Source organism: Gorilla gorilla, chromosome 3 (genome assembly GCF_029281585.2).
Source record: "Gorilla gorilla gorilla isolate KB3781 chromosome 3, NHGRI_mGorGor1-v2.1_pri, whole genome shotgun sequence".
Lineage (NCBI taxonomy): Eukaryota > Metazoa > Chordata > Mammalia > Primates > Hominidae > Gorilla > Gorilla gorilla.
Genome location: NC_073227.2, coordinates 15,052,857 through 15,067,235, shown reverse-complemented (window position 1 = coordinate 15,067,235; position 14,379 = coordinate 15,052,857). Strand labels below are relative to the sequence as shown.

General features: G+C 53.7%; 1 protein-coding gene across 6 annotated transcripts in view; it reads right to left on the bottom strand.

Annotated features, from left to right (window-relative positions):
- PPP2R2C (protein phosphatase 2 regulatory subunit Bgamma) overlaps nucleotides 1-14,379 on the bottom strand; it is a 243,033-nt gene that overhangs the window by 22,789 nt on the left and 205,865 nt on the right. For all 6 annotated transcript variants that reach the window (XM_055385407.2, XM_031010196.3, XM_031010197.3 and 3 more), the window contains one exon: nucleotides 4,354-4,518. In XM_055385407.2, coding sequence (XP_055241382.1) covers nucleotides 4,354-4,518 — 165 coding nt within the window. The remainder of the gene's footprint in view (nucleotides 1-4,353; nucleotides 4,519-14,379) is intronic.

The window sequence follows — 14,379 nt, the reverse complement described above, 5'->3', positions numbered from 1 at the left end:
ACTGGAGGCCAGGAGTTCGAGACCAGCCTGGCCAACACAGCAAAACCCTGTCTCTACTAAAAATACAAAAAAAATTAGCCAGGCATGGTGGCACACACCTGTAATCCCAGCTACTCCAGAGGCTGAGGTGAGAGAATCCCTTGAACCCAGGAGGTGGAGGCTGCAGTGAGCCAAGATCGTGTCAGGGTGATGGAGCCAAATTCTGTCTAAAAAAAAAGAAAAAAATTCTTCTCTCCCTCAAAAGGACACCAAATAGATTTGCACACAAGTTTTCCTAAGATTTCAAGGAGCAGATATATTACATCAACTGCTCCAGAAAAAGAAAGAAAAAGCTGCCCAGTTCATTTTAGGAGAGTTGAATAATCTTAAAATTGGGCAAAGAGAGTATAAGAAAAGAAAATTATAAACCAACTTCACCTATGACTGTGTGTGCAAAAAGCATATATAAAACCTTAGTAAATCACAGGCAGCCCCACCCTGTCTACAGACTTGGGATCACTGGTGCAGGCAAGAGTCCCCAGAGGTCAGCATGTTGCCAACCTCCCAGGTGAGTCACTGAGTGCAGCCAACAGGCCCTTGGGGATTTGTCAGCAAGGACCTGGCCCCAAGGTTGCCCAGGCACAATCAAAAGTCCTCAGTGGCCTGGAAGACACCATGTCCCTCTCTCCGCACCTCGGCCTGCCAGAGCCTTCCGGAACCTCAGTGCAATCCGGAGAGGAGTGGAATCTGCCGAGGCCCTAAAAGTTAACGTTCACTGCAGCCCTGGCAGCTGGGGGTGAAGAATGATATTGAATTGAGTCATCGAAAACACTCATATTTCTCGCACTCTTGAGTTCATTGGCTGATTCACACGAGGCTCATACATCATCAGGCATATGAAATTACGTGGCTGAAATGGATGTGTCTGTGCTTGGACTCACGAAATGTGCAAGGTATATGTGACCGCTGCTTCTGCCCTGGGGAACCGGATAGCACAGGCTTCGGGAGCCAAAGGGGGTCTGACCGCCCCCTCTAGCCCACTGAAAAATGTCACACAAACATTGAGGGGTGCACAAAACTGTCCTATGCCCGTCTCTGTTCTCTCTAAATTCCACCCTTCCTGCACACACATGTGTTTTCTGATTCAAAGTTCAAATCCATCATGAAAGTAAAAATACACAGAAAAATAAAAAGAAAATATTCCATCAGTTTCTTATATAGCTCACCACTCAGGGACAACTTAGTGTATTTCTTTCCAGAGTTTTCTCTGTTTCCACTTTTTTGGTGGTCGTAGCCTTATTTTGTTATCCCCTAAATCTTTCAACACAATCACTTCCCTGTGGCATTAAAAAATCTTCTAAAACAATAGCTGACATGACCGAACAATATTCTAGTACATGGATGTCATCATTGTCGACATCATTTTCTCGGCATTTTAAACTGGTTGCTTAAAATTTTCCTTCTCTCCCTCAAAAGGACGCCGAATAGATTTGCACACAAGTTTTCCTAATACTTCAAGGAGCAGATATATTACACCAACGGTTCCAGAAAAAGAAACAAAAAGCTGCCTCACTCATTTTAGAAGAGTTGAATAATCTTAGCATTTAAGATTGGGATATTGAGGATGTTTCTGGATTTCCACCCCTATAAACAACAGGGTGCCAATGAAGCCCCATCCTCCTTCCCACAGGGCTCACACGGGGTCAGCAGAGGACCAGGAGCAGGAAGAACCCCCTCTCTTCCCCAGTATTCTCCCATTCCATTCGGACCCAGACCTGGTTGCACCCAGGCACAGCTGGAGGCACATGTGGCCTGAGTGAATGGGTGGGAGGCGTAGGTGGGGGGGGCAGTGCCCTGTAGTAGGCAGTGGAACGGCCCCCAGCGATGGCTGCATCCTGATCCCTAGCACCTGTGACTATGTTATGCTACACGGCAAAGTCAAAATAAGGCCAAAGTTGAAATCAAGGATGCAACTCAGCCAACCTTGAGATGAGGAAGTCATCCTGGATCACTGGGGGTGGCAGGGGCAAGGTGATCACAAGGGTCTTTATACGCGAAAGACAGACAGGAGGGTCAAAGACGTGAGAGAGGCTTGGCCGCTGTGGGCTGGGAGGATGGGGGAGGGGCCATGTGCCAGGGAACGCAGCGCCTCTAGAAGCCAGAAGAGGCAGGGAAACCGGTGCTCCCCAGAGCCTCCAGAAAGTACCAGCCCGTGGCACCTTCATTATGGCCAGTGAGCTGGCTGCGGGACTGCGGACTGAGACTATATATATGCCCTGTTTTCAGCCACCAAGTGTGTGGTCCTTTGTTGTGGCGCACAGGACGCAGCCCTGGGCCCCCTGCACCCCGGGAATCTCAGCTGGTCTCCGGCCTCCCATCCGTCCACGGCCACTAACTCCACACTTATCTCCAGGTGGCATTGCTGCCTGGACATCTGGCTGCCTACTCGACCCATTTCCTTGGAACCCAATACGGGCCTCAGGCTCGCGGGTCTGAAACCTGCCTGCTGGTCCCTGACACCCCCTGTTGTTCCAGGCCACGGCCCCACCTTCACCCACAGCTCAAACCAACCACAGAGTCACGCCCCACAAGGCAAAGCTCGACCTCCAAGCAACATCCAGAGGGGGCAGCCAGGTGAGCCCTGCCCCACCTCCCAACACCCCCCCTCAGTGGGGTCACCATTTCTTCCTGCAGACCCTGCAGGGACCTCTGATGCCTGCTCCCCCGGGGACCCACTGCGGCGTCTCCTCTTCCTTCTCAAGTCCCAATCTCGTGACAACCTACAGCTTCTCATTCTCAGCTCAGCCAGAACAAAACCCAGTCCCTCCCTTGACCTACAGGCAATGTGTGGAGTCACGGCCACTGCAGTGCCCTCCTTCTAGAACATTCTTCCCCAGAGATCGGCACCACCCACCCCCTCAGGGTGTCCGTTCCACTGTGGTCTCTTCAGGGAGGCCCTCCCTGACCCCCTCTGTCCCTGTACCTGACTTTGTGGGTGTTGGTGCCATTGCTCACCATGCCCTGACATGCGTCAGGTGTGTGTTCACTGTCTGTCTCCCCCGCAGACGCCAGCTCCCGAGGGTGGGCCTCTGCTGCACGCCCATGCCAGGAATAGGCACCTACTGAATGCCTGGATGGCTGAGCGTGACACACGGAGCGTGGACAAACCCAGAGGAGATGAGGGGGTGGATGTGGGGGCCAGAACTTGGCCAAGGAAGGAGGCAGAAGCTGGAGGTTTTGGGGGGCCCTGAGCCTGAGTCCTGGGGCTGGTGTGCACCCTGTCTCTGACTGCCCAGCAAAACCAGACACCCTAAGGGAACAGTGTGGCCCCATCGCTCCCAACCAGCCCTCTGCCGCCGGCACCCAGGCTTCAGTCAGGCTCCTCTGGGGTTTATTCAACAAGTGTTTATTACCAGACACTGTGGTAGGTGCTGGGGACAGACAGTGAGGGGAACCAGATAAGCAAAGTCCCTGCCCTCTGCCTGGGGGACACCCCGCCTCCTGCCTGGCCCCTTGCTAGCCCTGCAGGGCTGTCTGGGAAGGAGGATGCCATGGCCTGATCCCTCGCCTTCAGGGGCCTCTGGGATGGCTGTGGCAGTGTGCAGCCCATGGCCACAACCCAGTGCCAGGCAGCCCAGCTCTGCCACGATTGAATTTGGGTGACCTTGGGCCAATAACTGGAGCTTCTCTTTCCTCTTCTGAACAGCACCTCCTGGGGCTTGTGTGAAGATTCGATGAGTTCACAGGTAAAGCCCTTGGTAAGGGCTGGGCTCAGAGTGAGTGTTCAGTGTGAGCTGTTATGCTGGGGGCTGCTGTGTCACAAAATGTCCCCTGGAACTCGTTCAGCCCCAGACCTCCACGCATACCCCTGTGGGACCCCCACAGCAGGCCTGTGGTGGGTTCTAGGATGAGGGGACATGTTACAGACCCTGCTCCAAGGAGCCAGAGAAGATGGGCAGCCCACAGCAAGTTTGCTGGGCGTGGCTAGTTCTGGAAGAGGGAAGCTTTGGGGGCTGCAGGGCCACAGAGGAGGATCCAGATCTAAAGTAAGAGTCCGGGAAGCTTTCCTACAGGAGGTGACATTTAAGTTTGGTGCCTCCTTACCTTCTGGATGCCCTGACCCTCGCCCTAGAGCCCTGAACCCTAAAAGCTGGGCTGTTCCTGGCTGTGCAGGGACTCTGGGGGGCAGCAGGTGGCAAGACCAGGCTCCCCGACCAGCCAGCGCTGAAGCAGCAATGGGCCCACCCACCTTGGCCAGTCCAGGACATGCTCATCCCACACCCACCATCCCTGCAGCAGCTGCACCAGGACAGGACATCCCACCCGCCCGCCTGCCCAATGCACAGCCCCCCACCCCCAGGCACCGGCACTTACGCTTGGAATGCTTGTCACACAGGGCAGCTGCCCGCATGTCGCAGAGCCGCAGGGAGCCCTTGCTGCTGCTATAGACGAAGAGGTTGCAGTGGTGCGGATGGAACTCAGATGCTGTGATCACCTCCGTAAGGTCCTCCATGTTGGCCGGCTTGATGTCCACGATGTCTGGGGGCAGTGCGGTCAAGGAAGGGGCAGTGAAGGGCGCCCTCAATGCTCCGCTTTCCCGGAGGTTTCTGACACCTCTCCCGAAGCAAAGCCGTCCACCCTTGCGTCTGAGCTGCCTCTCTGTTCCTGAGACCCTCAAAATGCATCCCAGCCGAGTGTCCCCCTGAGCTGCAGACCTGCATGGTGAACTGCCTGCTGGCTACCCCTTCTAGGTGCCTGTCCCCTGTTCCCATGAAGCTGGACCCACCACTTCCCTCCTGACCTGCGCCCCCCGCACCTGCACCCCACCCTAGTGAGGATGCATCAGTTCCAGCCACACATAGCACTGACCTGTGGAGCCCCTCTCCTCTGCCTTCCTTCCCCTGTTGGTTGCCAAGCAGAAGAAAAAGAGCATTTATATTGTGCCTACTGCATGCTGGGCAGTGGATGCTATTGGTGAATGATTTCAAGTCTTCCCGGTCCCTTTTCAAATTGTGTCTGGAATTGAGTGTGTGAGCATCTGGGAGCTCCCCTTCCTGCCCCCGGCACCCGCTCCCCTTCTTCTGTCCACAGTATGGAGATTCTCCTTTGGGCAAAGGTTCTTCTGGGTTTCTGGGTCGGCCCCACCTTGGCTCTGATCTGTGCTCTCCAGCCCCCAGGACTTGGAATACTGAAAAGGCTGGGATGCAGCTTGGTCACCCCTGCTGGGCTGGGTGGTGTAGAAAGAAGGAGCTTCTATCTGCTGCCAGGACAAGGAGAAACCCTGGAGCTTGAGGGTGGGGCAGACAGTGGAAAGAGTGCAGAGAAAGATCTGGTGATGCCATTGGAATCCTGGATCAAGCTGCACCTGAAGCCACTCCCCCCAGACTGCTAAATGTGGGAGCCAATAAATGTCCATTTTTTGTTTAGAGTCAAGAACTTTGCTGCTTGCAAAGGCAGTATCCCTGACTGTTACACTAGAGCACAGAGAAGATGAGCAACTTGTCCGGGGTGGCCAAGGTGTGAGTGGTAAGGCTGGATTCAGCCTCACAACCTCCCCGGCCCCAGCACCTGCTCTTTTCCTATCCCTTCCCTGCTGCCCAGCAGCAGATCAGAATCTCTTGGAGCATGCAAGGACTGGCGCCCCCGAGCTTCTCTCCGGCTTTCCAGCTTCAGATCCCACCCATCACCCTGACAGAAAGGCCCTCTCCCCTCTCACAGCAATGACCTCAGGCTCCGGTCTCCCCAGCCCTGCATGGGGCTTTGCACGGTCTGTTCCCTCTGACTCTTCAGGTGCATGTGAGCCCTGGAGTCGGAAGGTCTGGGGTTTGAATCCCAGCTCTGTCACCTCCTGGCTGTGTGACCCTGAGTGAGTTCCCAGCTATCCATGCCTCAGCTTTCTCATCTGTAAAATGAGTCAGCAGTATAACCTTATCACTTTGCTGTGAAGATCATCAGAGGCAAAGCCCTTCACACACTGCCTGATGCGTTGCAGAGCTCAATGAACGTCAGTTTCCATTTTTATTATTTTCTATCTGGAAAACACTGACTGAAACTCTGAAATCCATCTGCCCTCCCTCTTCCTCCACCCAAGCTGCTGCCTCTCTCAATAAGAAAGCAGTATTTGTAATCCCAGCACTTTGGGAGGCCGAGGCGGGCAGATCACGAGGTCAGGAGATCGAGACCATTCTGGCCAACATGGTAAAACCCTGTCTCTACTAAAATACAAAAAAAATTAGTTGGAGACAAGCCTGACCAACATTGCAAAACCCCATCGCTACTAAAAAAAAATTAGTAGTCGCGTACGCCTGTAGTCCCAGCTACTCAGGAGGCTGAGGCAGGGGAATCACGTGAACCTGGGAGGTGGAGGTTGCAGTGAGCCGAGATCGCGCCATTATATTCCAGCCTGGTGACAGGGCAAGACTCTGTCAAAAAAAAAGCAAGCAAGCAGTATTTTCTGACCTCTCTAAACCCGAGGGTTTATAAAATGCCAGGGAAAAAAATGGCTGATCTGTGCAGTCAGAAAGCACCTACAAGGGTCTCTGTGCTCGTGCTCAAATCTTGCTTCGCGGAAGCACATCGTTAACCAGAAACTGAGAATCACATAAAAACAGAAAGAGAGGGAAAAATGAGTTAAGGCATCACTGCCTGGCTGGTTTCCCAGGAAACTACAGTTTTCCAGTATGAAAAGAAGCAGCGATTAAATAATGAAAAATGATACTGAAGTCCAAGCAAGAAAAGAGCCCTCCTCCTGCCATGCTGATTTCTCCAGCGTCCACCTGGCAGCCCAGCCCTCCCGGGCCGAATGCCTCCCATGGCTTTCCAGGACACGCTGCCCGCTCGGAGCAGCTCTCAGGTCCTTACTGAACTTCACTAAAGTGGGATCCAGAGAAAAAGTGCGGCCATTGACGAAATGTCACGCACATTAGTGCGACGGCCCATGGATAATGTGCAGTAGAGAGGCAGGGCAGACAGGGGCTACATTCTCTCTGCACACCCTGAGACACACAAAAGCCACAGGAGGCTTGGTGGCAACAGAAGCGCCCAGGAACGTGGGTCCCACAGGAGTTCTGTTTGCATCATCAGGACACTCACTCTCGTTGTATTTCCTGGGGTTATAACTCATGGGGCGCAGTGGGTGCAGGAGGACTCGGTGGGATGAAGTCAAATGCTGACACCCAGGGGGTTCTCTGAACATTCCAGGTTCTCTCCCAGGGGAGACCTCTCCTTCGGCCTTTCAGAACCCAGAGTGGCCAGCGGCTGGTTGCTTCTGCCAATGAATAGACAAGTGAGGCATGTCACTTCCAGGCTGAAGTTTTGAGAGCCAGCACGTGATCTGCTGTGACACTGTTCCCTCTGCAATGAGATCGCACCGAAGCCAGCCTGTGACGGCCACACTTGCAGCGTGAGTGGGAGGTGTGAATGGGTGTTTGAAGCCTTGGAGACCTTCAGGTTGTTTGCCACTGCTGCAAAACCTGAGCCCCCTGACAGGTTCAGTGTCCACCCAAACGCTCTTTCCTTTCCCACCTGGGGATGTTTCAGAACTTTTCAAAGTATGTAGGAGGCCAGGCACCATAGCTCACACCTGTAATCCCAGCACTTTGGGAGGTTGAGGCGAGCAGGTCACCTGAGCTCAGGAGTTCGAGACCAGCCTGACCAACATGCCAAAACCCCATCTCTACTAAAAATAAAAAATAAAAAAAAATTAGCCAGGCGTGGTGGCACATGCCTGAAATCCCAGCTACTTGGGAGGCTGAGGCAGGAGAATCGCTTGACCGGGGAGGCAGAGGTTGCAGTGAGCTGAGATCGCGCCACTGCACTCCAGACTGGGTGACAGAGCAAGACTCCATCTCAAAAATAAATAAATAAATTAGTTAATTAATAAAAGTATGCAGGGCTCCATTAGGTCTGTAGCCCTGTGGCAAACACACCCGAGCCACGGCAACGCAGGACCGGCTGATGGGCACAGACACTCAATCGAGTACCCCATGTATAGGCTGGGGACACAGAGTCCCCAAAGGCAAAGGGATCGAGGGCCTGGCTTTGGGGAGATAAAGTCCCCCAAACCTGGGTCCCACCAACAGCCCAGGACCATGGGGGAGCCATCACAGGGGAATCTCTCCTGCTCTTTCTCTCTGTCTTCGGATAGGGTGGCTGCTGTGAAACAACCATGTGAGACACAGAGGCCCTGCATCCACATCACCCTGCAGAAGGAGAAAAATCACTGCACGTCCAATGCGGCAGGCCCCCCACAACAGGGTCCCCACGGTAAGATCTCCGTGGGGAGGCAAGCAGTCCCGAGCCTCTGAATTCCAGGGCCCAGAGCCGTGCCCAGAACCTCTGGGCAGCACAGCACCCTTCACGGTGTGGGCACCGGGCTGGGTCCATGCTCACCTGGTCCCTGGGACCGCCTCTCCAAGACCTTGGCTCAGGTGGCCACAGGACCTACCCGGGCCTGCAGCCCCGCCCTTTACAAAAGGAATTAATTACCAAGTGGGGTGGTCCCTGTTGGTGCTCCCTCAATCCATCATAACACAGGGCCCTGAAGATGGAGTCCTGACAAGGGAAGTAGCTATGGGAGAAGCCTCCGGAGCACGAGAATTATGCCCAAACTCAGCTACCGTGAACACACCTTTTTGCCCCACACCATGGCCCCCTGTGTGTAGACTTTGAAGCATTTGGCCCAGTGACCACACTCGGTGGCTTTAACTTAGGCAGGACCAGCACCAGGTCAGAAGCTGAGGGCCCCCGGCTGGGCGTCTGGTCTTGGCTGTTACTGGAACATCATTTCCATTCTGCAAGCCTTGCTTTCCCCATCTGCAAAATGAGGGCCTGGGCCCTTTCCTTTCCAGAACTAACCGCAGGTGGCCCCACCCCAGCTTCATGATAGCCGCGTAAATCCTGCTTGAAAAACTGCTTCACAAGGTTCATTTCAGGACTGGCCTCCCTTGGGAACAAGCATAATTAGGCTCATTTAAGAGTCCCCCTTCCCCTGGCAAAGCTGCTTGAATTATTCATCTTCTGTTTTCCCATCTAATTCCACTCCAACTGTCTGGTGGGATTTGTTTCCCTTCCAATCACACTCTAGCAGCTAAGAGTCATTTTCCCTGCAAGAAAAGTTTGTCAGACACAGGTAGGAATTCCAGAGAGAGGAGCAAGTTACGCAGAGAGGATGAAAAGGAGAGAAGGTAAAATCGCTCTTCAATCCCATATGCCTCAACTGAGCACAGGCTATTTTTCTCCACTGCGGTGGGTTGAATAATGGCCCCCACAAATACATTAGCATAGCATATGTCCATAACATCCTAATCCCCAGAGACTGTGGAGTGTGATCTCATTTGGGAAAAGGGTCTTTGCAGATGTAGTTAAAGATCTTGAGATGAGATCACCCTGGATTACCCAGGTGGGCCCTAAATGCAATGACAAGTGACATTCTAAGAGACAGAAGAGGAGATACCAGAGGAGAAGGCCATGTGGAGACAAAGGCAGAGATGGGAGCGATGGCTACGGGAACATCTGGAGCCCCGGAGCTGGAGGAGACGAGGAAGCCTCCTCCCCTAGAACCTTCAGAGAGAGCACGGCCCTGCCAACACCTGCATTGAGAACTTGTGGCCCCCAGGACGGTGAGAATATATCTGTATTTTGAAGCCATGAAGGTTATGGCAATTTGCCACAGCAGCCACAGGACACTAACCCACCCAAGGTGCTTCCTGGGAGTTGGGAAATAAGAACAGACGCAATGCCAGTGCTATGGGCAGCCACCGACAGCCCCCCAACACCGACAGTCCCCCCACACCGACAGCCCCCAACACCCAACAGCCTTCCCATACTGACAGCACCCCAACACCGACAGCCCCCCAACCAACAGCCCCCACACCGACAGCCCCCAACACCGACAGCCCCCCCACACCAACAGCCCCCAATACCCGACAGCCCCCAACACCCGACAGCCCCCAACACCCGACAGCCCCCCCACACCGACAACCCCCCACACCCGACAGCCCCCCCACACCGACAACCCCCCACACCGACAGCCCCCAACACCGACAGCCCCCAACACTGATAGCCCCCAACATCGACAGCCCCCCACACCAACAGCCCCCACACCACTCCTTCTCTAGAACTCCCATTTCCTCATCCCCAGCCCTGGGGCACCAAGCCAGGCATCAGGGGGCTTCTTCCTCATTCTAAGCCCTTCCCTTGTCCAGGCAGCCTTCAGGTCCTGGGGTTCCTCCATCTGAACCCCTTGCACTCTGCCCCTCAGCCCAGGCCATCAGCATCTCTGTCCCCATGGGGGTCCGTGCCCAAGCTCAGCTAGAGTGAACTTCCTCAAACAGCTGCGGGACTCCCCACCACCCTGCGTGTTGGCCTCTCCCATCCTGCCGAGGAGGTCGGACTTGCCCAGCGTGCTGCCCCTGCCTGCTCTTCCTCAGTCTCACCTTGGCCGCTTCTCCCTCTATACCTGCCAGCCATATCCAGCAGTTCCAAGTTGCCAGAGCATTCCGAGTCTCTGCCTGAACACCAAGGCAAGGCCCTACCCGTCTGCTCATCCTCAGGACCATTGTGCTGTGTATGTGCCCATCTGTCCCGCCCTGCAGTCGGCTCCAGGGCCAGCTCCCCCTCCTGATTCACCTCTGTGCCCCCACACCCCTCACACACGACCTGCCCAGAGCTGGTGCCTGGGACATGTTCGCTGCATGACTGATCTGTGGACAAATATTAGATGAGGAGACGACTCTGAACCTTTCCCTGGGAACAGCCCTTCCAATTTAGAAACTCTGTTCACAGTCATTTGCCCCCCACCCCCACCCCAACACACACTAACAGGGTGCAGAAGGCAGCTGGTGCTCCACTTTGCTTTCCTTAGGTCCAGAGACAGGCCCAGAGGGTTCCACAGTCAGTGAGCAGCAGAGCTGATATCTGAGCCCGGGTGCATGACTGCGAATCCAGCTTGGGTTCCTCCGCCCACAGCCCCCCACAGCCAGGCCCCATTGCCCCTTAGAAGAAGCTGCAGGTTGTGCGCACAGAGGAGGTGTCCAATCAACCCAGGTCGTGATGGGCACATTCCCACTGCAGGGCCCTCACACTCATGCCCTTCAGATCCCTGCCTCAATGCTCCTTAACAAAGTAACCTCCTGTAAATCTCCTCTGCCCCTCAAAATAAACATTTATTTTACCATGTTTAATCATAGATTTTCTGCTTTCTCTTTTTGCAAGCATTAATCACTGCTTATTACATTATTGGCGTGTTTGTTGCTATCTGTCCCCAGCGAGGGCAGGGACCTGCCTGTCAGGATTGCTGCTGCACCTTCAATGCCTGGCACACAGTAGGTTTTTAGTAAGTAGTTGCTGACTGAATGAATGAATCAGCCCATTGTGGTCCCCTCTGATCAGGGCTCAGAGGGCAGGAGGTTGCAAACCATCTCAAGGGGAAGCAGCTGTTAAAGTTGAGATAAGAGGCATGGTCAAGGAGGCGCCAGGGTGTGAGGGGTTTTTTAGGAGTGGATCGTCACTGACAAAGGCCATTCAAAGGGGCCGTCCCCCTGCAGCGTGTTGAAAGTATTGCTGCTGCGGTACAAATGCAAGAGTGCTGTGCTGGCCAGGCAGGGTGGTTCACGCCTGTAATCCCAGCACTTTGGGAGGCTGAGGCGGGAGGATCACTTGAGGTCAGGAGTTTGAGACCAGCCTAGCCAACATGATGAAACCCTGTCTCTACTAAAAATACAAAAAAATTAGCTGGGCGTGGTGGTGGGTGCCTGTAATCCCAGCTACTCAGGAGGCTGAGGCAGGAGAATCACTTGAACCTGGGAGGCAGAGGTTGCAGTGAGCTGAGATCGTGCCACGGATTCCAGCCTGGGCGACAGAGTGAGACTGCCTGGAAAAAACAAAAACAAAAAAAAAAAACAAAAAACAAAAAGAGCACTGTGGTCTGGGAAGCACGTCACACGTGCTGTGGGTCCAGTGAAGTCCATCAGGAAGAACTTGTTCCTACACTGCTTCCTCTGGTCTCCAGTGCACCTGCTCCAAGGCCCATGAGCGAGATCTTTTTAGGTTGCAAATACTGGCTGACCTGCTTGTGTCATTCACCTGACTAGGCAAAGCTGTTCTACTGTTTATATCCCCCAAACCCCAGCCAAGCACCTGGTACCTGCCACAGCTAACACGTGCGGCCGGCTGGCTGCGTGGGACTAGCTTCGCATCTGTGGCTCATCCAATCCCCTCTGCCTTCCGTGAGTGAGGTGTGCCCCTTCTACATTGGAAACAGAGGCTCGGCGAGGAGAAGCCAATTGCTCAGGGACAAGGAGAGAAGGGTCAGACCAGGCCTGGGACTCAGTTGGGCTCCAGAGTCTTCCATACGCCCTCCGTGGCTCCAGAGTGCAATCCCTGCCCCCTGACCATCTGGGGGTGGCTCCAGCTCTGCCGCTTGCTAGCTATGTGTCTTTGGGCAAGTTTCTGAACCTCTCTGTGCCTCGGTTTCCCCAACTTCAGAAGGGCAATTGCACTCTGCAGCTCCCAGATGAGGATGGGGTAAGGTAGTCCACGTGAAGCGCTGAGAACAGGACCAGGCTCAGAGTGGGTGCTCTGTAGGTGAGCTGCTGAGAAGGTCTGTGGCCTGTTCCGCCTGGCTGCCAGGGACCCCGGGTTCCAGCCTCAAATCCACCTTTCATCTGCTGTGGAGCCTTGGGCTAGTCTCTCAGCCTCTCTGGACTCTGTGTCATCTGAGGCTCAGGGAGCAAGAGGAGAAAGTCACAGCGGCAGCCACCGGCATGAGACAGGGACAGTGAGGTGCTGGGCAGGGAGGGGCTGTCAGGTGGGACCCTGGGTCCCAGCCTCAAATCCCCCTTTCATCTGCTGTGGCACCTCGGGCCAGTCTCAGCCTCTCTGGACTCTGTGTCATCTGAGGCTCAGGGAGCAGGAGGAGAAAGTCACAGCTGCAGTCATGGGCATGAGACAGGGACAGCAAGGTGCTGGGCAAGGAGGGGCTGTCAGGTCCCTGGAGGGGCCCGGGGACCTGGCAGTTGTCTGGCTTCAGCCCCCCATGTCTTGAAATGAACCCCCTTTTCCTTCCAGTGCCAACATTCACAGGTGTTGGCAAGTGTTTTCTGCAAAGAGTCAGAGAGTCAATATTTCAGGCCTAGCCAGACATAGGATTTCTATCGAAATGGCAAGGACTCAACTCTGCTGTTGTAACAGAAAACCAGCCAGAGGTGCTAGCTAAACAAAGGATGGCTATGTGCACAGAAAGCCCCATGCACAGTGGATTTGCCCTGCCGCCCACAGCCCCAGGCCTACAGGAGGCAATGCAGTCTTGCTTGGGTCACACAGCCTCCCTTCTTTACTGCACACAGCCCCAGGTTCAATGTCAGATGGAGCAAGTACAGCCCTGGAGGGACAGGTGGGCCTATCCCGATCCCCCATCCACAGTACAAGGAGCTCCTCACCCTGGTGGGTGGGGGTAGGGGTGCTGGGTGCCCCCAGCTGTTCAGACCACCCCTGTGAGCTCAGAGCCTGCACCTGGGGGAGTCAGCAAAGCAGGGTTTCTTCTACCCAACAGTGAAGTCTGCAGCCATCCCTTCCAAGGACACACGAGGTGTGATCCACACAGGCCTCCCGTATAGTCCTCGGGTATGCAGAGGTTTTTATATAAACCCCTTCATCTCCCCATCAAGCTACTAATGACTTTCTTCACAGAATTGGAAAAAACTACTTTAAAATTCATATGGAACCAAAAAAGAGCCCGCATTCCCAAGACAATCCTAAGCAAAAGAACAAAGCTGGAGGCATCATGCTACCTGACTTCAAACTACGCTACAAGGCTACAGTAACCAAAACAGCATGGTACTGGTACCGAAACAGAGATATAGACCAATGGAACAGAACAGAGGCCTCAGAAATAACACCACACATCTATGACCATCTGATCTTTGACAAACCTGACAAAAACAAGAAATGGGGAAAGGATTCCCTATTTAATAAATGGTGCTGGGAAAACCAGTTAGCCATATGTAGACAGCTGAAACTGGATCCCTTCCTTACACTTATACAAAAATTAATTCAAGATGGAGTAAAGACTTAAACGTTAGACCTAAAACCATAAAAACCATAGAAGAAAATCCAGACAATACCATTCAGGACATAGGCATGGGCAAGGACTTCATGACTAAAACACCAAAAGCAATGGCAACAAAAGCCAAAATAGACAAATGGGATCTAATTAAACTAAAGAGCTTCTGCACAGCAAAAAAAAACTGCCATCAGAGTGAACAGGCAAGCTACGGAATGGGAGAAAATTTTTGCAATCTACCCATCTGAGAAAGGGCTAATATCCAGAATCTACAAAGAACTTAAACAAATTTACAAAAAAAAAAAAAATCAAACAACCCCATCAAAAAGTGGGCAAAG